At 38.5% G+C, this 21,203-nt stretch overlaps 1 protein-coding gene across 4 annotated transcripts; it reads left to right on the plus strand.

Moving 5' to 3' along the window:
• The first annotated feature begins 1,230 nt into the window (after nt 1-1,230).
• Nucleotides 1,231-20,413, plus strand: mfn1a (mitofusin 1a). Of its 4 annotated transcripts, none has more exons than XR_013797688.1 (18): nt 1,231-1,405; nt 1,512-1,635; nt 5,542-5,677; nt 5,927-6,089; nt 6,875-6,999; nt 7,400-7,508; nt 7,973-8,080; nt 8,521-8,674; nt 8,965-9,032; nt 9,570-9,691; nt 11,312-11,438; nt 12,387-12,491; nt 14,733-14,835; nt 14,936-15,156; nt 15,238-15,348; nt 16,041-16,163; nt 18,297-18,431; nt 19,993-20,263. XR_013797688.1 is itself a non-coding variant. In XM_079613244.1 (18 exons), exons 2-18 carry the CDS (start codon nt 1,521-1,523, stop codon nt 20,060-20,062), a joined length of 2,169 nt encoding a protein of 722 aa, XP_079469370.1. In that variant the 5' UTR covers nt 1,231-1,405; nt 1,512-1,520; the 3' UTR covers nt 20,063-20,413. The 4 variants fall into 4 exon arrangements, 3 of the variants coding, with proteins under 3 accessions (XP_079469370.1, XP_079469371.1, XP_079469372.1); XM_079613244.1 differs by having other exon boundaries at nt 15,967-16,163; nt 19,993-20,413; XM_079613245.1 differs by having other exon boundaries at nt 14,936-15,152.
• The last annotated feature ends 790 nt before the right edge of the window (nt 20,414-21,203 follow it).

Here is a 21,203-nt window from a genome sequence, read left to right on the forward strand (position 1 = left end):
AGATATGCAAAAATGTACTGTGAAAAATGATGACAGTTGAGATGAAAGTTGCACACTTTCTTGTAGCAAACCACCACACCTCGCTTTTTATCAGTCTTCTGCTCTTGCTTTTTCCTGGCTGAGAGTACAGCATCTGTGTGGTTTTTAGACTAGACCACAACTAGGCATGAAACTAATGAAGCTTTAAAAATGAGCTTTAAAAATGAGTCTGTGAGCCTAATTAAATGTCATTATTTTCAAAATTCATACAGGGGATTATTGGCACAGTCTTTTGACAAATTCGTTTAACCCTGTGGTGCTCTTCGAGTGTCGGTCAAAAATGACCGAAATTATTTTATTTTTATTTCAATGGAATTAATGTACTATATTTTAGTTCGATAATGTTTTTTTATTTAATATTTTGTATTTTTAGGGTATTTTATTGTACTAAATTATATTTACGCTGTATTTATAATCCATTTATTCACTTTTTGAGCATAGACCTGAACTAACTTAAACTGTCGTAAATCTTGAATGCTTTCAAGCGCACGTTTAAGTTTGATCTCTTTTCAAAGATGACACTTGGCAGATTATTGCTGAAGTGAAAAAAGTTTTTAAAAGTTAACTTTTAGAGTTTTACGTAAATGTTTACAGAATTTTTAATTTATTTTTATGAATTTATTTAATACGAAATACATATTTTCAAAAAAGTTTTACTCGAAAACTGTGAGAAAATCAAAGCCACAAATCTAAACAAGTTGTGTTCAAAATTTGGGCAAAATTTGTCTCCCATTCATTTCCAATGCGCTTATTTTTGACCGCGAGGAGCACTATTTTTTTTTTTTTTTTTTCACATAGGCAAGTGCCAAAACCTTTACCAAGTTTCGAACCATTCCGATAAAAAAAAAAAAAAAAAAGTAAAATTCTTCGGTCAAAATGACCGAAGAGCACCAGAGCGATCAGGATAATCAGCACACAGAATTTTTCATCCCAGTGTGTTTTGAGTAATGTATAGCATAGAGGCAATTTTAAATGATTAAATGCTGGAAATCATTAAAGTATGCACTGAAAATCGAAAAAACCATACACTTACTTCATAAAACAATATAGACAATGCTGTCTAAATGATTTTGGAAATAGAAGTTTGAAGTTAGAGAAAGGTGAGTGGAAGCTGTCTGCATAATTAAGTCCTGGATAAGAGGATTTGAGGTCACTAGTCCTGTAAAGACTTTCTCAGTATTACCAAATCTCATCAGACAATCTCAATATCCTGTTCACAGAAAGACTTCTCCAATGGCTAAAGGAGGCTCGGAAAAGATGTTGTTTCGGAAAAGGTTTCATGTCCCTGTTTGTTAACGAATATGCTCTTTGACCCCGTTTGAGAAACGGCACCACTTGAACTGCTGTAATTCTGTTGTCAGACCGGGTGAGTACCAAATCCTCAATATATAGGCTAGCACTACGCTTATATGACATTATGTCACCATGTTTTTAGTCATCTGAACTGTGAATTATACTCGCTGTACTTTCAGTGTTAAAACATGGATCAGGATGATGTTTCTCCACTGCAGCACTTTGTGGTGGCAAAGAGGACAATCAGTGCCATGTTTCAACAGATGTTGGAATTTGTTCGAGAGGGAGCAGATTTTGTAGAGGGTAAGATGCAATGATTAACTATTGCATTTGTGATTTATAAATATTTTCTTATTTTATTGTTTAAATTATATATATATATATATTTAGTAATTAGTCTAATTTGCAAAAAGGTACCATGGTATTACCATGTTTACATTTGAGAACACTAGTGAAAAAGCTTCAGTTTTGGCTTTTTATCATTTAAATATACATCGTTTTCTTCTTTACAAATGTTAGGATCAGCATAACATTTGAAGTAAAATGTTTATTGTTACAAAGGACATCTTATGGTTTAGTGGGAGCGAGGACAAAGAGTTTATTTTATGCGATAACGTTCCATTGTTTAAACTTTCCAAAGTCGTTAAACGTAATTTTTAACATTAACTTAAATACTTTCATTAGATTAGATTTAAAATCCCAGCATTTTACGTGAAGACCATTGTACACTTTTGGACTTTTGACAATATCTATTTAGACTCTATAATATGATTGCAACATGTAAATACTATGGTTTCTTAGTATGGAAATTATTAAGTACCGTGATATATATTAAAGCACCATATTTATGCTAATCCTTATGCTAAAATGCTTTAAATATTTTTTTCACATCAAAACGCTGTAGTCCATACTGTCACGGGTTAGCGTGTGTCCAAGAGATATGCGTGACACAGAATGAATGATAATATAAGACTTATCGATATGAAATATGAAATATGAAAAGCATACTCACAAAGTCTGAATCGTTCCCTATCCCCGATATAGTGCACTACGCCCCATTCACCATACAGAAAATAGTAAACGTGTGAACAATTGACCGGTTTCAGCCGCAGCTTCAGCGTCTATTTATAGTGTAAGGGGCGGAGCTTCAGATTCCAGAGAGCATTTGATTGGACAGAAAATCTGATGAAAAACTGAAGTGCAGAGTGATGTCACCTAAATAATTGAATGTTAGGTGAATCTTCCACATGCAAATTTTGTCATTGTTTTGGAGCACATTAGCCTAGATAACAGCATATTTATACTAAAATCCCAAAAAACTTACTTCATGGGGACTTTAAATACACAAAGGATGATACCAATGAAACAAGGAACAGGTGTGTAACTAACAATAAACCATGACAACTAATGAATGACTTAAACTAAGGTAAACGGTGGCAATAAAAAACTAAGACTTAAACAAGACAGAAACTAAACATGTCCGTGACACACACCCCATAATAACAAAGCAAAAAAAAAGCCCGAAAATTAACATAAGCATTCAGACCCTTTGCTATGATGCTTGAAATTTAGCTCAGTCCACATGTGGCAAATTCAATTGAGAACCCATTGGCCTCTGCAATTTATATTGGACGTTTGGAACAACCAGGGCTTTTACTAGAGCTGGACCTCAGTCCAATCTGAGCAGGGGGAGAAGGGCCTTGGTGACCAAGAACCTGGTGGTCCTTATGGTTGCGGTCCAGAAATCGTGTGGGAGAAACTTTCAGAAGGACAAACATCACTGCAACTCTCCATTAATCTTGGTATTATGTGAGAGTTGCCCGATAGAAACCGCTACATGTCCATGACACATGAATCCCACTTGGAACATGCAAAAAACCAGGTTACACTTACAGAAAGTCGACTGACTGTAAGTAACTTTGAAACTACATGTCAACTTATTCTCATTGGAGTCTTAGTAGACTGTTAAAATGCTGGGGTTTGGGTTAGTAGAATTAGTTGAAATACTTCCAAAGTTAGTTATATTCAGTAGAATGTCTGTTGGGGAAAACAGACTTGTTTTTATCAAAATAAAATATTAAGCAGACAGTCTGCTAACACTCTAATGACTGCTAGTTGACATGTGCTTATAGTTACTATAGTTAGTTACTTATAGCAAAGTTACCTAGTTACTAGAATGTCTAAAGTGGACTATCAAAATAAAGTGTAAACAAAAGACTGAGACTTTCAGACTGAGAAACAAGACTCTCTGATCTGATGAATTGCAGTTCAAGCGCCATCCCAATGGTGAAGCATGGTGCTTTTAGACTGAGGGAATGGAGGAAAGATGAATGCAACACAAAACTATCCTATTAGTACTTGTTTTGGCTTTATAGCGGTTCTTGAATAATGTTATTTTCCAGCTAAAGTTAGTTTTGATTGATTTACTTCCGTCGCAAGGATCATTAGTTATTAAATTAGAGGCCGCTAAGACGACACCGTTCTCTCTACACAGACTTTAAACGCGAACCTGTGAGAAACACTGATGGTGCTCACGTGCGCATCAAGAATTAATTCTATAGTTATGTGCGTTTGAATATATGTGCGCAGGTTTGTAATTCCCTACAAACCAAGCCTAAACACTTCACTTCAGCACTGCGTTGACATCAGGTCCAGGTGAAGGTCTTTCGTCAGATCTGGATACGGCCTGGATCCGGCAGGCTGCGGGAAAACCTCGGGATAAACAAAGACACTAAAATTAGCGTAGATGCCATTCTTCTTATGATGTAACGAGTACATCAGGATTTATGGGAAGTGTTCCCAGTTCCGGCTGACCTAATCTATGCAGCCTAACATTGAGTTATAGAAGTCTATAATGTATTGTCAAAGAGATGTGTCTTTAATCTAGCTTTGACCTGACAGAGTGTGTCTGCTTCCCGGACAATGTTAGGAAGACTGTTCCAGAGTTTTGGTGCTAAATAGGAAAAGGATCTACGGCCAGCAGTCGATTTTGATATTCTAGGTATTATTAACTGGCCGGAATTTTGAGATCGCAATAGACGTGAAGGACTATAATGCGTTAAGAGCTCGCTCAAGTACTGCGGAGCTAAACCATTTAGTGCCTTGTAAGTAATCAGCAATATTTAACAATGTCTAAGATGTTTAATAGAGATCCAATGCAGTGTTGACAGAACAGGGCTAATATGGTCATACTTCCTGGTTCTGGTAAGAACTCGAGCTGCTGCGTTTTGAACTAGCTGTAGTTTGTTTGTTAAGCCTGCAGGGCAACCACCCAGTAGAGCATTACAATAATCTAGCCTTGAGGTCATGAACGCATGAACTAATTGTTCCGCATTTGTCAATGAGAGCATATGGCGTAATTTAGATATATTTTTAAGATGGAAAAATGCGGTTTTACAGATACTAGACAAGTGACTTTCACACACTTATCACTGTGAAGCTGCTTTGATACAATCTGTATTGTAAAAAGCGCTATATAAATAAAGGTGACTTGACATGACTTTCAAATGAAAGATTGGTATCAAAGAGCACACCCAGGTTCCTAACCGACGACGAAGACTTAACAGAGCAGCCATCAAGTGTTAGACAGTACTCTAGGTTATTACGTGTGGAAGTTTTTTGTCCAATAATTAGAATCACTGTTTTTTCAGAATTTAGTAGTAGGAAATTACTAATCATCCAATTTTTTTAAGGGTCTTTAAAGAGTTAAGGGCCTGAATACATTTGCAATGTAATATTTCAGGATTAAACAATAAATAATATGCAAAGCTATCACCAATCTGGCAAATCTCCTTTGTCATCATGGGGTATGGAGTGTAGACTGATGAACTCTTACACAGGCCTATATATCTTTATCAAAATAGTCAGATACACACCTGCTCGACAACACATCAGTTATTAATTCCAGTTCACATGGATACGCGGAAGCGATAAAAAAAATGATGTATTATACATTTTTAAGGCCAGACAATTCATTTGTTGAAGTCAATTTGTAGAGAAACACTACATGCCTGCGCACAATATATAGATTCAAACGTGCATATCTATAGACTAAACACGTAATACGCATGTGCACGCCGTCTACGCTTTCAAAGATTCCCGTTTTTAAAGTTTACACTGAGATCACTTTTTTCACTTTTTCTTTTTTAAACTTGCACTTTACTGTATGATGGTATTTGATATGCATGTGTGTGTGTGTGTGGTGCCTAGAGACGAGGAAGAGTGAGGATCTGGAGCATGTAGCTGAGGAAGAACAGTGTCTGCAGATCCAGGCCAGCTCCAGGAAACTAACGGTCATTAAAGACGTGCTGGCCCGCAGACACATGAAGGTGGCCTTCTTCGGCAGGTAACACAACAGCGTACTAGTATGTAAAGCAAACGATTACAACAGGCCAGCCAGAATGAAATGAGCAATGCATTAACTGCATGCATCGCTAATTTATACAAATAAGCAAGACGCCAAAAACGGAGTATTTGTGTACAGGGATCGCTCTCATCGCTCTCTCCACTCTTCATTAATTTGAGTTTGAGCTACTCTTGAAACAGAGTGTAAATAGACAGTTTTTGTTACTGGATGCTATATGTCGTTTCTCAGGACGAGTAATGGAAAGAGTACGGTAATTAACGCCATGCTAAGGGAACGGGTTCTGCCCAGTGGAATCGGCCACACCACAAACTGTTTCCTGAGTGTGGAGGGCACAGACGGGGAGCATGCCTACCTTACCACTGAGGACTCTGAAGAGAGGAAGAGCATTGAAGTATGACGCAAATATTACGCGGTTCTTTATGTTTGTAAACTGGTGTTCATTTGAGAATTATTTCACACTATATTTAATGAATTTACTCTTATGTACTGGGACAAACCAGTTTAAAAAAAAAAACTAAAACTACAGTTTCTTTGATGCTCAAGTTGGCATCATGGTTGAGAGAAAATATAAATCACAATTACCTACAATTAAAGCTATCGTAGGCAATTTTGGAGAGGCTGCAATAGTCACCTTCATTTATATAGTGCTTTTTACAATATAGATTGTTTCAAAGCAGCTTTACAGTGATATTAGGAAATTAATGGAACAAATATTGTTTTGGCTGTACTGTACAGCAGCTCTAATAGAAAGTCATTGACTAGCTTAAGTAAGGTTTTAATTGATTCATGTCCGTTGTAAAAATCATTCGTTATTAACTTAGGCGCCACATACACAACAGAAAACTTGTAATACGTTCCATTGTTTACATGACAATTGTTTACATTTACATGACCACAGCATTTTGGTGGCCTGAGAACGCAAACTTTGAAGTAGGTTTCAAAGTGCAAGTTTTGAAAATGAGTTTCGCAAGCGATACCGTCATGTTTGATCTAATTTCTCAAGAAACTAACTTTATTTTTTACACAACGTTTCAACTAAATCCACAGGAAAGCTCATTATGTCTTTTTAACATTTTAAAAAGATAAATAACCGGATTTTCCATTTGTGTTGTTATATGAATATATTGTGATCCTCTATCTTGTTGTTGAAGCTTAAAGTTTGACTTTACCTTACAGACGGTCAATCATCTGGCCCACGCTCTGCATATGGACCGGAACCAAGACTCAGGCTGTCTAGTCCGAGTGTTTTGGCCCAAAACTAAGTGTGCGGTGCTGAGAGATGATCTGGTTCTGATGGATAGGTATGGCCACACCGACTACAGGGTTGTCAGAGCTGAATAACGTTTCTGCAGGGTAGTTTGGCACATGAACAACATACCTGGGCTGCGTTTCTCCAAAGCTTCATGAGCCTACAGAGATCATAAAACCATTGGCACCAACGGTCTCTACGATCAACTTAGCTCACAATCATTTTGGGAAACGCAACCCAGGAGAATCGCTGCATATACATGCAGATACATGGACTTCTACAAGGTTTGATGTGTTGTGAAGGGGGGCAAGTAAAAGCACTAATGGTTTTGGAAGTGCGACTCTAGAGGTATCATGTGTGGTAACAGCTGAAACAAAAAGTCTCAGATTAGCAATAAAGAATTGAACATTATGTGTAGTTTGGTGTAATGTTAACGTCCTCACATTCCTCAGTCCAGGCACAGACGTCACATCAGAGCTGGACAGTTGGATTGACAAGTTCTGCTTAGATGCTGATGTCTTTGTGCTTGTGGCCAACTCTGAGTCCACCATAATGAACACTGTGAGTAGAGACTTATCACTTTCAGACCTCCATTTACAAAATATCTGTGTTATATCTGTTATCAGTCAATATTAGAGTTTTTTTTATTTTGTATTTATTGGTATCGGTTGGATATTTAATCCTTCAAACTTCCAATATTTCCTATATTTAGATGCTTCATGCTCATTTAGACTACCTTTGCAGTCAACTTAAGTTTCAAAGTACTAATAATTAAGTAAAACTGTTGAATGTCATTTTTAGCAAATCTTAAAATGAAGATCCATTTTTTTTTTTGCATTTATTGTGGCAAAACATTGTCAGATATTATTGTAAAGATAAGTATTGACCAAATTGTAGTATCGCTGCATCCCTATAAGGTTTACTTTTATTATTTACCAAACTTGTCGTATTTATTTTTTTCCCCTGCAGTTTTAAATTATTTTCCCTTTTGTTTATTTCAATATTTCTCAACTCTTCTTTGAAAGGAGAAGCACTTTTTCCACAAAGTGAATGAGCGCATATCAAAGCCCAACATTTTCATCCTAAACAATCGCTGGGACGCATCCGTCTTAGAGCCGGAGTATCTGGAAGATGTAAGTTTTATTACAAATGACTCATTACTTATATTTATAAGTCTCAAGTGATTCACCATATAAAACCAGCACAGAGATTTGTGAGATTTTCGTAACATCTATCATTCCTCCGTCATCCATTTCAGGTTTATAGGTTCAAGGAAATGAGATTAACAACACTTCATAAGTTTCATTAATATGTCATTCACAAACATAACGCAGTGCTTAACAGTTGAGAAGTTCATGTATATTAAAGGGATAGTTCACCCAAAAAATATATTTTGAAGAATATGGGTAACCAAACAGTAATTGGGCCCCATTGACTTGTTGTACTATCCCTTTAAGAGATGAATAGATATAAAATTGCATTGAATATGTTTATGAACTATAAGTTGAATAATGAAAGTTTAGTTAATGGATGTGTTTCGTGTTCATTTGTTTGTACTTCACTGACCTTTTAGGTGCGGAAACAGCACATGGATCGCTGTGTCAGTTTCTTAGTGGAGGAGCTGAAGGTAGTGGACCTTCACAAGGCACCTGACCGCATCTTCTTTGTCTCGGCCAAGGAGGTGTTGAGTGCCAGGATCCACCGTGCCCAGGGAATGCCAGAGACTGGTAGGCTCCAGCGCTTTGGGTCACACAGTGCAGACTCTACTGCTTTTGACACGGTTCTGGAGGGAGACCAGGAAAAACGAGGCTTAGCCAAGTTAAAAACAAGAGTAACAACCATAAAACACTCAGAGGCAGATGCTATTAAATCTTGAAGTGGCCCGATGATTTTGAGAGTGATACTTGGTGTGACTTGAAGTGTGAAAAATATGCAAAAACGATGCTTCATGCTTCATTTCATATTTCATTTGTTGGCTGGGAGGGATCAAAATGGGGCATATGCTTTTTATTTAAAGGCGGGGCTTTGGCTGAAGGATTCCAAGAGCGACTGATGGAGTTCCAGAGTTTCGAAAGAACATTTGAGGTGAGACTGCTCTCAAACTGTAGTCACTGGCTCCAGGATAATCGTTGTCTGACAACGAAGCTGAAAACAATGAAGATTAAGAGGAGCTCGATGGAAACTGAGTCTTAGCCCTGTCTGTATGCTGTTTAGACTAGATGAGAATTTATGACAGCTTGACGTGGTGACGGTCTCCTTAAGCAAGCTGTTTTTTGCGTTGATTCAGGCCATCTGCTGCTGGCTCCCAAATGTGTGAGATACTTGGTGTTCCTCATAGATTCCAGGCAGCCGTTTACCGTAGAGGCCAAGTTAGCGGATTTGAGTAGGTGAGCGTACCTCACATTCTTGGGAACCAGGGATGAAAATTCACAGTAATCTACGATGGCATTAATAGATGGGTCTGTTGTGATCCAGCCATGCAAGCAACCGATGTCGAGAGTGAAAAGCATGTTGATGGGTTCAGATAAAATCCGACCGTTGGAATCTTGTTTTAATCATGACGTGATCCCTGATAACTGTGGCACAATGACGGCTCAAGAACGCGCTTCGTGGATTCCACAGGAATTTATATCCCAGTCTGCCGTGAAGACCAAGTTTGAGCAGCACACAATCAGAGCCTGGCAGATCATTGAGTCGGTCAAGGCTATCATGGATGCCATCAATATTTCTTCAGCAGAAAAGAAGTGAGTTCCAAAACCTTGTCTGCTCTGTAATGGAGGGTCTCTGTCCAAGCTCCCAAAGTCTAAAATTGGTCTCACTATTGAGCCGAGACCTGAGATTCTCTCAGTCAGAGCGAAAACTAATGCCTAATATGGGGAGAACTGCCACTCTCCGCGAACTTACGGCTTCTGAACTGGTTGAACAGTTCCACTCTGGTTGCATATGAGGGCGCTCACGGGACGAGTGCAGAATGAATGGAGGTCTATGGAGCTATAGAGAGCCTAAGTCTCTCCCCTTCCGGTGGACCTCCATGGGACCTTATTTCAGAAAAATATTGTATGGTAGTCAATGGCGAGAGACAACAAATATTTTGATCTCGTTTGAATTGTGCCCTGAATTACACATATGATGTTTGTCAATTTAAAATATACATTTTAAAGTCAAGAAAGTCGCAGTTTGATGTAAAACTGTTGAGGTATAAAACTGTGAAAATACGTAATTACAAAGACTACAGACCCAAAAGGCGCACATGTGACGTCATACCTTTTCACTCAATGAATAAAGCTAACGTCTGTCATTTGTTCAATAGTCTAACATTATAATCGTAACGTTACGCCGTGATGTCTGAGTGTTTTGTACCAGACTGCACACATACGAGCAACGGTGACGTATAGTGCGAGGCGAGAGATGTAGTTCATCGAGTGATTTTCACATAAAACTAAACGTTACTCTTCTGTTTTATGACAAACTGCGACTTTCTTGACTTTCATAATTATCTTTTAAATTGACAAACATCATATGTGTAATTCAGGGCACAGTTCGGACGGAATAAAAAGATAAGTTGTCTCTCGCCATTGACTACCATACTTATTTTTTCCAAAATAAGGTCCCATGAGGTCCCGGAAGCGGAGGGGCGGGACTTAGGCTCTCTATACCCCTCAAAATCCACTTTTCTCAGGATATAATTTGTCTGGTAATTTGAATGTTGTATTCGAAAGGAGATGCAAAGAAATCACACATTGCTGGGTGTTAGATTTTTTAGAGTCACTTATTTGCTTTAAAAGGTCTTTTAAAATGTCAATGACGTCGTACGACCAGAGATACTGCTTTACGGCAATCCTTCAGTGACTTTGGTGCTTTCGCGCTCTGCACTTTCTTTTCTCTCGAGGCATCGACAACACAGCGGACACAGGTGACTACACAACACAGCTGACATAGGTAAACACACGTGCTAGAAGAGTTTTTGCTAGAAGACATTCTGGTCCCGCTTCGGATGCCACGATGCCATCAAGCGGTATCTCTGGTCGTAATCAGTCCTTCACTGACCAATCAGCATTCATTAGCAGAATGCTAGCGTGTTATGGGCTTATGGGAGATTTCTCAACGGCAATCGGGTGAAAGTGACAAATTTAGCCGTCTAGCTCCATAGACTCCCATTCATTTAGCACACATGGGCGATCGCCCCCAGTGGAACTCTGGTGGAACTACAACCAAAATTCGGTTACAATAGGACTTAATAGGGAGTGGCCAGGCTCTCCGTAGACGGGCTCTGGCGAAACCATTTGTTCTTTAGTATGGTATTCTTCATAAAAGTCATTGAAACTTTATTGTTGTAACCATCATAATGTTCTGTAAATCTGTAGAGTGTTCTCACTGGAAGAGCGTGAGGCTCAAATGGACCGGCTAGAGTTTGTGCGAAATCAGCTTAACTTCCTGACCGAGGACATCAAAGACAAGATAAAGGCCATCGCAGACGAAGTGGCTGCCAAGGTAACTTGCATCATCACCCCTTACAAAACGTATCATGGCGACTGTAGTGTCCGCAAAAAAAACCCTAATGAAATCTGATTATGTATTATCAGATTCCATAAATTAAGTACTTGTAATTAGATATAAAAATTTTCTATTGATTAAATGATTACATGTTATTCTCACAATGGCAGTAAATTATTCATAATTCATTGATTCTAATTCTTCCTTTCTAACGGTTCCTTTCTAAAAAATAAAAAAAGCCTACTACTATACGTTCAGAAGGTTTGTGGAATTGCACACACAGACCAGCCACTAGTCATGAGCCGATCACTGAAAACTGAGACCCACAAAGCTTTTATTTGTGTTTTATTTGAAAAATGTAAACATTTTATTTAATTACATAATAGCTTTTCATTAAACTCACAAACCCCAGTCTAAGAAACCCTGGCGTAATATCATATTTATTAAACTTTATGTCGTTGTCTAACAAAGAATGGACTATATTTTCTTTCTCTTTGTATTTTTTATATCAATATGGTATAAGATTATCATATTCAAATCAACTTAATAAATGTGTCAGGTCAAAAGTTATCTAAAAGTAGTCAGAATACATTACCTACAATTTTACATAACGGACTACAATTTGTAAGTAATCTACCCAGCACTGTATGCATGTATAACATGTGTATATGGGCTCTATATACTGTATATATATCGGATTATTTTATCCCTTGATGTAGCCCTCGCTACATAATGTTCAGATTTTAAAAAAATCTTTAAACTTCTTAATTCACTTCACAACTTCATCAGCCTCTTTGTTAAGCATGGTTTTAAATGCCTAATTACCATGGATGAAATCATATGAGATACCATTTAAAAAATCAAATATTATATATTATATATATATATATATATCAAATATTGGTAATTTCTGTTCAAAATGACTTTTTCCTGCTGTTCTTCTAGGTGTCCAGTGCCATGGCAGAAGAGATCTGTTGCCTGTCTGTTCTTGTGGATGAATTCTGCACTGATTTTAGCCCTGCCCCAAATGCCTTATCCCTATACAAAACAGTGAGTTCTGTTAAAAAGTTGTTATTTTATTTTAAGTCCGATTCATGGAAAAGAAAGAATCATGGAGTGTTAACTTTTCAAGTCTGAAACGTGTACCTTGAGCAGTGCACTAGTTGTCATGTTCTGTTCACCATTCATGAACTCTGAGTGACAGCTTGTCTGTGTGATCAGCGTAACAGGATTGAGGAGCTGGTGTCTTAATCTGCTGCTGGTCACTGCGCACAGAGAAATGTTACTTAAGACTAGACACATTGTTCTTTCATCATGAGACTAATCTACAGGTCTTTAAATAGAATTTGAAGATGTCACACAACCATGTAAAGACACAATGGTGCATTAAAGCCATACTAAAGTTATTTTATAAATATTATAATAACTCCTGTGTAAATTTAGTTACAGCAGATCTAGGCAGGTGGAGCTGGGGAGGTGGAGGGTATCTGGTAGCGCTCTGCAGGACTAGCTTACAGCAAACAATGAATCAGACTATTTCAATATTAAGTATGTAAAGCCGGGCTCAGACTACAGGAGTTTTTAAATCTCAACCGATTGTGAAATCTGGTTGCATCATGCACTACAAGATTTGAAAATCATGGTGCATCACAAAATGTTCTTAAAGTCTTCTTTAAAAATGTTCTTAAAGTAGTCAGTAATTTTATGCCGTTAAACTCATCTTTGATGACAAAAATGACATATTTAAAAAATGTTTTTTCCTTGAAAAAAATGTTCTTCATACTTTAAAATAGCTTGAATGTAACTCTACACACTTGCCTCATTTAGTATATGCGGTTCTATGAATATGCAAATGAGCCCCGCCTCCACTCACTCACACCAGCTCAGAGATCCACTGGTTGACGATCACACGTTGACCTGATTGGTTACAAGGTAGTTTGTGACGTCAGAAACACCAGCGATTTCGAACCGCGTTTTTGAGACTGTCTTTGGTTCACTGCAGTTTTAAAGGTGGGGTAGGCCTATGTGATTTGCAAAACGGCCGGCAGATTTTGAAAATACACAACTCAAATGGTCCTACTTTCTTTCCTTTGACTCCACCCATTCAAAGAACATGGACATGAATGGGGGGAGGGGGGATGGTACGACCGATTGATTGACGCACTTACTGTCCAATGATTCTAGGTGGTCTTGGAAATGATTGGCTGAAGTTTTTCGAGTCCTACCCGTTCCACAGATGATTAAATTGCTTAATTTTTATTTCAGTGCTTCTAACTCAGTGGCTGTAATTGGGTTAGGAATAGGATTTTAAGTGATTTTGAAACAATGGCCAAAAAAGAGAATTACATACCCCACCTTTAAGTAGAAAATACTCCGCAATGGTGTTGACTTATGATTTTGCACATGGTTTGTCTTAAAGCAGATTAAAAACACCACCTAGACATATAAACAACATTAAAAGCTGGATTTTCAACACAGGGGGACTTTAAGATTATCATGTCAGATTTAGCACCTCACGTGATCTCACAGGAAATAAAATTTTAAAATAAAATAAAACGCGTGTCGCGGCAACTTGCCATAGACATTATATGAGGAGACATTATTAAGGAAGTCGTGTTGCCGCCACATTTCCACCAGCCGTTCCTCCATCTCCGTCGTCGTACGGCTGCTTATTGTTTCACGGGTCGCCATTTCAAAAGTTACGTCACTACCGTCTCCTTGTAGACGCGTCTCTCATTGGCTATTGTGGAAGTACAGATGCAATCATAGTCGTAATCATCCCGATTTAAATCCTAAATATAGAATCTGAGCCGATTTTTTCCTCAGAATGTCGGGAGGGGTAAATCGGGCAACCTAAAAATCCTGTTGTCGGCTTTAAGGACCATCATTGTTCTTAATGACTTGCCTGTAAAATAAAGGTTTAAAATCAGCCTGCGCCCTCTAGAGTTTCATGACTGAACTAGATATTTAGTGCTATATTTGTGAAGCACAATAAAATGTTCATGCTTTATACATGCCACTTAAGATTGTGTTAATTCATCGGAACTCACTAAATATTTGCGCTAATAAATTATATAATTTGAAAGCTTCCTGACATAAAAATTATATTCTGAGCCATAAACACATTGCAAAAAAACAAAACACCATAAAGCCTGAAAACTGAGGTCGTCTTATCTGACGCAGTTCTGCTAATGACCCATATTTATCTTGTTTTAAGAATATTTAGAAGATATTGAAAAGCTTTTTTTCAGTATCTAATAGGCTGTAATCATGTTTGTGTGCATTTTCCAGAAGCTCATGGCCTACGCGGAGGAGAGAATGGCCAAGAATCTGGACCTGCGCTGTTCCAGCACTATAAACGGCTGTGTGCTGTCGTCTCAGAGAGACATCATGGGTACACAGTTTTCACTTCAGACATAAAGTCTCCAGTAAACAAGCTTTCCCTGGCAAAAGATTCTTTAGCATTGACCGCCCTCCTGTGCCTCTCACACCAGACACCCTGCGTCCTCTGCTGCCCCCTGCTGCCCGAGGTCACCTACACCTCCCCCACAGGAGGTTCACCATGACCTACGACCTGAACCTCGCTAGCCTCTGTGAACATTTTGTGGAGGACACCGACTTTCACTTCTCACTGGGTCTTACATCCTTGGTGAATCGTTTCCTAGGGCCCGCTAAAGCCAGAGAAGCTTTGAGTCTGCTGAACCAGAACTTGAAAGTAACTTGATTTAAAGATCTCTAATGACAAACGCATGAAGTGTGAACAGGCCTAAAGTGACGTGATATGCTTCGTGCACAGGTCACCTCTTCCTCTGCTCAGACCCAGGACGAGCTGGCTATCTCCATGGCAACAGGACTGGCCTCTCTCACATCCAGAGCATCAGTGGGCATGTTGGTCACTGCTGGAGTGGTAAGAAATATTTGATTTAAAGCTTTTCGTACCAGTAAGCACATCTAAAAACAGCCTAGAGTAAATACAATTGACCCTTCGCAGGGAGCGTGATTGACAGGTGATCTGACCAATCATACTTCGACATCCGCCATTTTGTCCGACAAAGCCGTCAGGAGAGTTTGTAGATTAACATGGGAGGATTTGAACTTGAGAAGCGGAGTGAACTGACGCCTTTCTGCGGTTAAAACAACATTCCTTCTGATGTTCATTCATGTTTATTTGATGCTATAAATGAACTAGAAGGAAGAGATGATCGGTTCACGAGCAGCTTTAACTGATGCTCTACAGCGATCTGTCAGACACATTAAAGAGCCACAAAACGGTATTTATTGTTTAAATTTCTTTTAAAAAAAAAGTACAAAATTTGAAAGGTGAGACTGTTTAATATCAAAAGTAACCGAAAAGTAACCTGGTCTGTCCTGTCTGTCAGTCTCCTCTCTGCTCCGCGATGTATTTTTCACTGTGTGTCGTGAGAACATGGTGTGGCGTGAGAGCGGCGTAGCTTGTCGGACATAGCGACAGTAACTAAGGGGGGCGGGTCTTTGCGAACGGTCAATTGATGGCATTTTTGGACAGGTGTGGCGTTCTGCGGGATGGAGGGTTATTGTCCTCTCTGTGAGTCTCTACGGTTTGCTCTACCTGTATGAAAGGCTCACCTGGACCAACAGCTCGAAAGAAAGGGCCCTGAAGCAGCAGTTTGTGGATTACGCCACTCAAAGACTGCAGGCCATCTCACACATCATCAGCAGTGACTGTGGACAGCAGGTGCAACAGTGAGTGACGGGCTGAACACATCATTTACTCGCCTAGAACACAAAAGATGGTCAGGTTCTTTCCTGTCAAATTACAGTGATAGAAAAGCCTCAAAAGGCATCCAAATCAAATGCAAAGTGGTCCGTGTTATATTTTGTCAATGGTGTAGTGGTGGTCGAAGTCACTTTGAATTTTTTTTTCAAAATCTACACAGGGATTTTTTTTTTTTTGCCTCACTCGAAATTGCCAATCGCATAGGATTAGGAGTCAGTCATCATCTGAATCAAATCAATGCGTGTGCAGTTTCATAAGCAAGCAAAAAAAGGTCCATTGTCTATCGTGAATAGTGCAGCGTTGAATGAAGGACAGTTCACACAGAAGTCACTTTCAAACCAAGCAGCTGTCAAATTCATGTGGGCCAGCTTGAGCCTAACGTGAGGGGAAATCTGAAGGTCTCGTGCGAAATTCCAGATCGCGTGAACTCGGATTGAAACGACTGGCTTTTGCTCGTGACCGCACATTTATTATGCCACAAACACTGTATGAAAGCATAGCAGAAGCCTAGAGCTGAATCTACTCTTTGAATTCCCAAGGTACAGGAAAAGACATTGTCATTTTTGTCAAGATATTTAAAGGGATAGTTCACCCAAAAATGAAAATTAGCCCATGACTTACTCACCCTGAAATTATCCTAGGTGTATATGACATTCTTCTTTCAGACGAATACAATCGGAGTTACATTAAAGGGATAGTTCACTTTAAAATTAAAATTCTGTCATCATTTACTCACCCTCAAGTTGTTTCAAACCTGTATTAATTTATTTCTTCTGCTAAACACAAAGAAAGATATTTTGAAGAATGTCAGTAACCAAACAGTAGTCTGTACCCATTGACTTCCATAGTATTTTTTTTCCTACTATGGAAGTCAATGGGTACAGACTACTGTTTGGTTACTGACATTCTTCAAAATATCTTTCTTTGTGTTTAGCAGAAGAAATAAATTAATACAGGTTTGAAACAACTTGAGGGTGAGTAAATGATGACAGAATTTTAATTTTAAAGTGAACTATCCCTTTAATGTAACTCCGATTGTATTCGTCTGAAAGAAGAATGTCATATACACCTAGGATAATTTCAGGGTGAGTAAGTCATGGGCTAATTTTCATTTTTGGGTGAACTATCCCTTTAAATATCTTGACAAAAATGACAATGTCTTTTCCTGTACCTTGGGAATTCAAAGAGTAGATTCAGCTCTTCCAAGCTTTATAATGGCAGTGAATGGCTGTTTCTGTTTTGAAGTCCATAAAAGTGCATCCATCCATCATAAAAGTCCATCCATCCATCATAAAAGTCCATCTATCCATCATAAAAGTGCATCTATCCATCATAAAAGTGCTCCACACAGCTCCGGGGGGTTAATAAAGGCCTTCTGAAATGAAGCGATGCGTTTGTGTAAGAAAAATATCCATATTTAAAACTTTATAAAGTAAAATTCTAGCTCCTGGCCAAACGGCCATACGCAGTCTACTTACGCCTAAAGCGCAACTTACCGGAATGTTTCAGAAGTAGCGTATAGTGCGTCATGGTGTAGCGTATCAGCAATACGCCGTATTAGTCGCATAAGTTGCACTTCACACTTAAATATGGATATTCTTCTTACACAAACGCATGTGTGGAGCACTTTTATGATGGATAGATGCACTTTTATGATGGATGGATCCACTTTTATGAACAAAAACAGCAATTCACTGCCATTATAAAGTTTGGAAGAGACAGGACATTTTTTAATATAACTCTGATTTTATTCGTCTGAAAGAAGAATGTCATATACACCTATGATCACTTGAGGGTGAGTAAATCATGGGCTAATTTTCATTTTTGGATGAACTATCCCATAAAATTCAAATCTGTCCACGTCAACTTTGCACACTGAAGGTGTGTTAATAAAAGGTAAATAATGTGACATCACCTGGCTTTCACAGCGATTTCGAGTGAATATTTCATCTACAGGCCGATGACAGCTGGTCGCACTTCACAGACCTGCATACAAACATACTGAGACATTTGGAATATCGGTTTATATGATCTGCGGGACGGATGAGGGTTGTGCGGGTGATGTGTGAAGGATATGCTTATCTGCGCTCTTCTTGCAGGGAGATGGTGGCCGTCTTCGCCCGCATGTGCCAACAGGTAGACAAGAGCGAGATGGAGCTTGAAACTGAGATCCGCAGACTGAGCGCCAGGATCCAGCGCCTGGAGAGTGTCCAGAGACGCTCCAAAACCCTCAGGTAGAAGAGACGGGGTGTGCGTGAGAGAGACCGACAGCTCACTGTAGATAATTACCCTTAATTGGAAGAATTGGTAATTCTGTAAGCACAGGAAAGGTGCGGCAGCATCATATAACAACATTGCATGTTCACTAACTTTATTTCTACAACACTAGACATTTAAACTGTATTTTATAGCTTTAAAACAATAATTAATAAATACTTAAAATAGTATTTGTCCAGCTTAACACACAAAGACATTTGGAGATTGGCCGTACCTCATGAGGTGAGTTGAGGATTCACTTCTCTGCTAATGATCAAGATTTCATATTTAAGTTTCAGTGCAAGTGAATTCATATAGGTTTAAGCTTTAAAAATATTAATTCTAAAGATATCTAAATCATATGTTAAAACGTTTATTATACATTATGAACATAATTGCTTGCGTATCAGGGTACAACATACAGTTACACATTAACAATGTACTAAAAACTGTTTAGTTTTTCCTTTGCGTATACAGACGACACTGTCAAAGCAATCAGCAGAAAAGGACTAAAACCGCTGTGTAATGCATGTCTAAACAGTAGTTAGCCATGTCAACACTACACACCTATGGATTGAGCTCGTAAATACACGACAAAAACTTGCACTTTGAAACCCGTTTTCAAGTTTGTGTTTTCAGGCCCCCATAAAAGTTTATTGTCGTGTAAAAGCCCCTGAGATGCATTAAAGGATTAGTTCACTTCAGAATTAATTTCCTGATCATTTACTCACGTCTCACTCTTTGAAGCTGCAATCCGGACCTCCAACTCATTGGTTCCTGTTGAAGTCCACTATATGGAGAAAAATCCTGAAATGTTTTCCCCAAAAACCTTAATTTCTTTTCGACTGAAGAAAGAAAGACATGAATATCTTAGATGACGTGTGGGTGAGTGAATTATCGGGAAATTTGACTAATCCTTTAAGTATTTAAACCTCAATACATTCTCACATGCTTCAAAAATACTAAAGTCAAAGTTGTATTTGGTAACACCTTGTTCTTCTCAGTATCCATGTAACCTGCAAATAACATTTTAGAATGCGGCTTAAAATTCCTGCAAGCACAATACTGTAAATAAACTATAAATGTGCTTATTTAATAATAAAAAAATATATATCACTAAAGTAAATAGTTCAAATGGTGCTAATTAACATTAAAGTGCACTTTAATTTGGAGATTTAAGTGGGCAGGGCTTTATTACATCAGAGATCGGTCACTGTCCTCACAGTATGTTCACAATCTCATACCCAGAACAAAACTTTCCCGACCACTTTAGCATTAGTCACTATGACAATAAATGCCTGTAAAAACTTTCTTGCCCTTTAAACCTGGTTTGTGAGATTGCTCTCCCAACCACTCCAACACCGTAACACTGGCTCAACCATTAATATAAGAGTCTTACAAACAGATTGAGGGGAGTGTTCAGGAATCTCATCTGGGAGAAAAAAAATTGGTGACACTATTGTAAAAAAAAAAAAAAAGAGACACTTCTGTTTTAAGTAGTCTTAACCGATAATACTGGTCTCGTTTTTTTTTTTTCAGGCACAAAGCCACTGACCTGGAGTCACAACTGGAGTGTTTTTCAGCACAGTATCTGCATCTTCAACATTAACCAGAGCAGCAAGAGAGGAGTAAGACTGTCCTCCAGTGTTCAGTGCTGGAACAACCAACATCTGCTGAATGAAGTTACAGAGTCCACATTCATTTCATTTCAGTATTTCATACAGGCCTCAGGAAGCCAGATTTCTCACTGAAAAAACTCTCAAAGCAAGTTAATAATATGCAGACAACCTCCTTGATGAAAAGCCTTTATTGGTTATGAGAACAAATAGTAACAGGTGTCACTGCCACTGCACAAATACAAATAAATTCTGGGTGTTAAAAAAATTACAAATAATAACAAAAAATGTTTTCTGAACCAACATAAAATAATACAAATCGGTTTTCAATAAAGCAGTTAAAGTGAATTAAGAGGAATGTGTGTTAGAATCAAAAGGCAGTTGTGTCTGCTGGTTTTGTCCATGAAATACACACACGGTGAGGGACAGAATCGCAGAACTCAGAATGACTAAATAAGTGAATTAAAAACAAAATCATTTGGTCTTTAATCAGATAGTTACGACATATGCAGGACCGTCCAGGATCATTTATTTTGCACAATGAACAGAATATCCATAAGTGGATCTATCGCTATATAAAATACATCAAAACCACTATGAATCACGCGCGCTTGCTTTTTGGTAAGCCACAATTTGTTTTAAGGGTTGGTCACAGTTACTGTGCTTGAAAGATTGCACTTGGGTTATTATCGGTGTCCTGTGTGTTTACAAATGAAAAAAAAAAGGTTCCTCCAATGTCTGAACTGTGTAGCAAGCGAAAAAGCCATCACACGACAAACACTGTTTTTTAAAGGTGGTGCACTGCTTTAAATGTGCCAACCGGCGTTAACACCTTTGAACACAGCATTACCTCTGGCACACTTTCGTTTTTAGAGTTGAAGGCAGGGTGTAGTATTGTGATCATGTGATTGATGCGAACCGCTGCAATAAGGAAATCAGCCTTCGGGTTTCAGTGCAGTCATTTCGATGTTTGGCAGCGTAACCACCTCAGCAAAAACAACCGTGGCCTAGTTCCGATTCAGAAAAATGCAGCTCTTGCTCACTTCCTCTAACGACGAGGCCAGCACACTTGGAAAACCAATGTTGTGAGGGAAACCGTTTTCAGAAAATATAAATATCCAAGGCTCGCGGTGT

This window comes from Phoxinus phoxinus (assembly GCF_949152265.1).
Source record: "Phoxinus phoxinus genome assembly, chromosome: 5".
In the NCBI taxonomy this organism is placed as follows: Eukaryota; Metazoa; Chordata; class Actinopteri; order Cypriniformes; family Leuciscidae; genus Phoxinus; species Phoxinus phoxinus.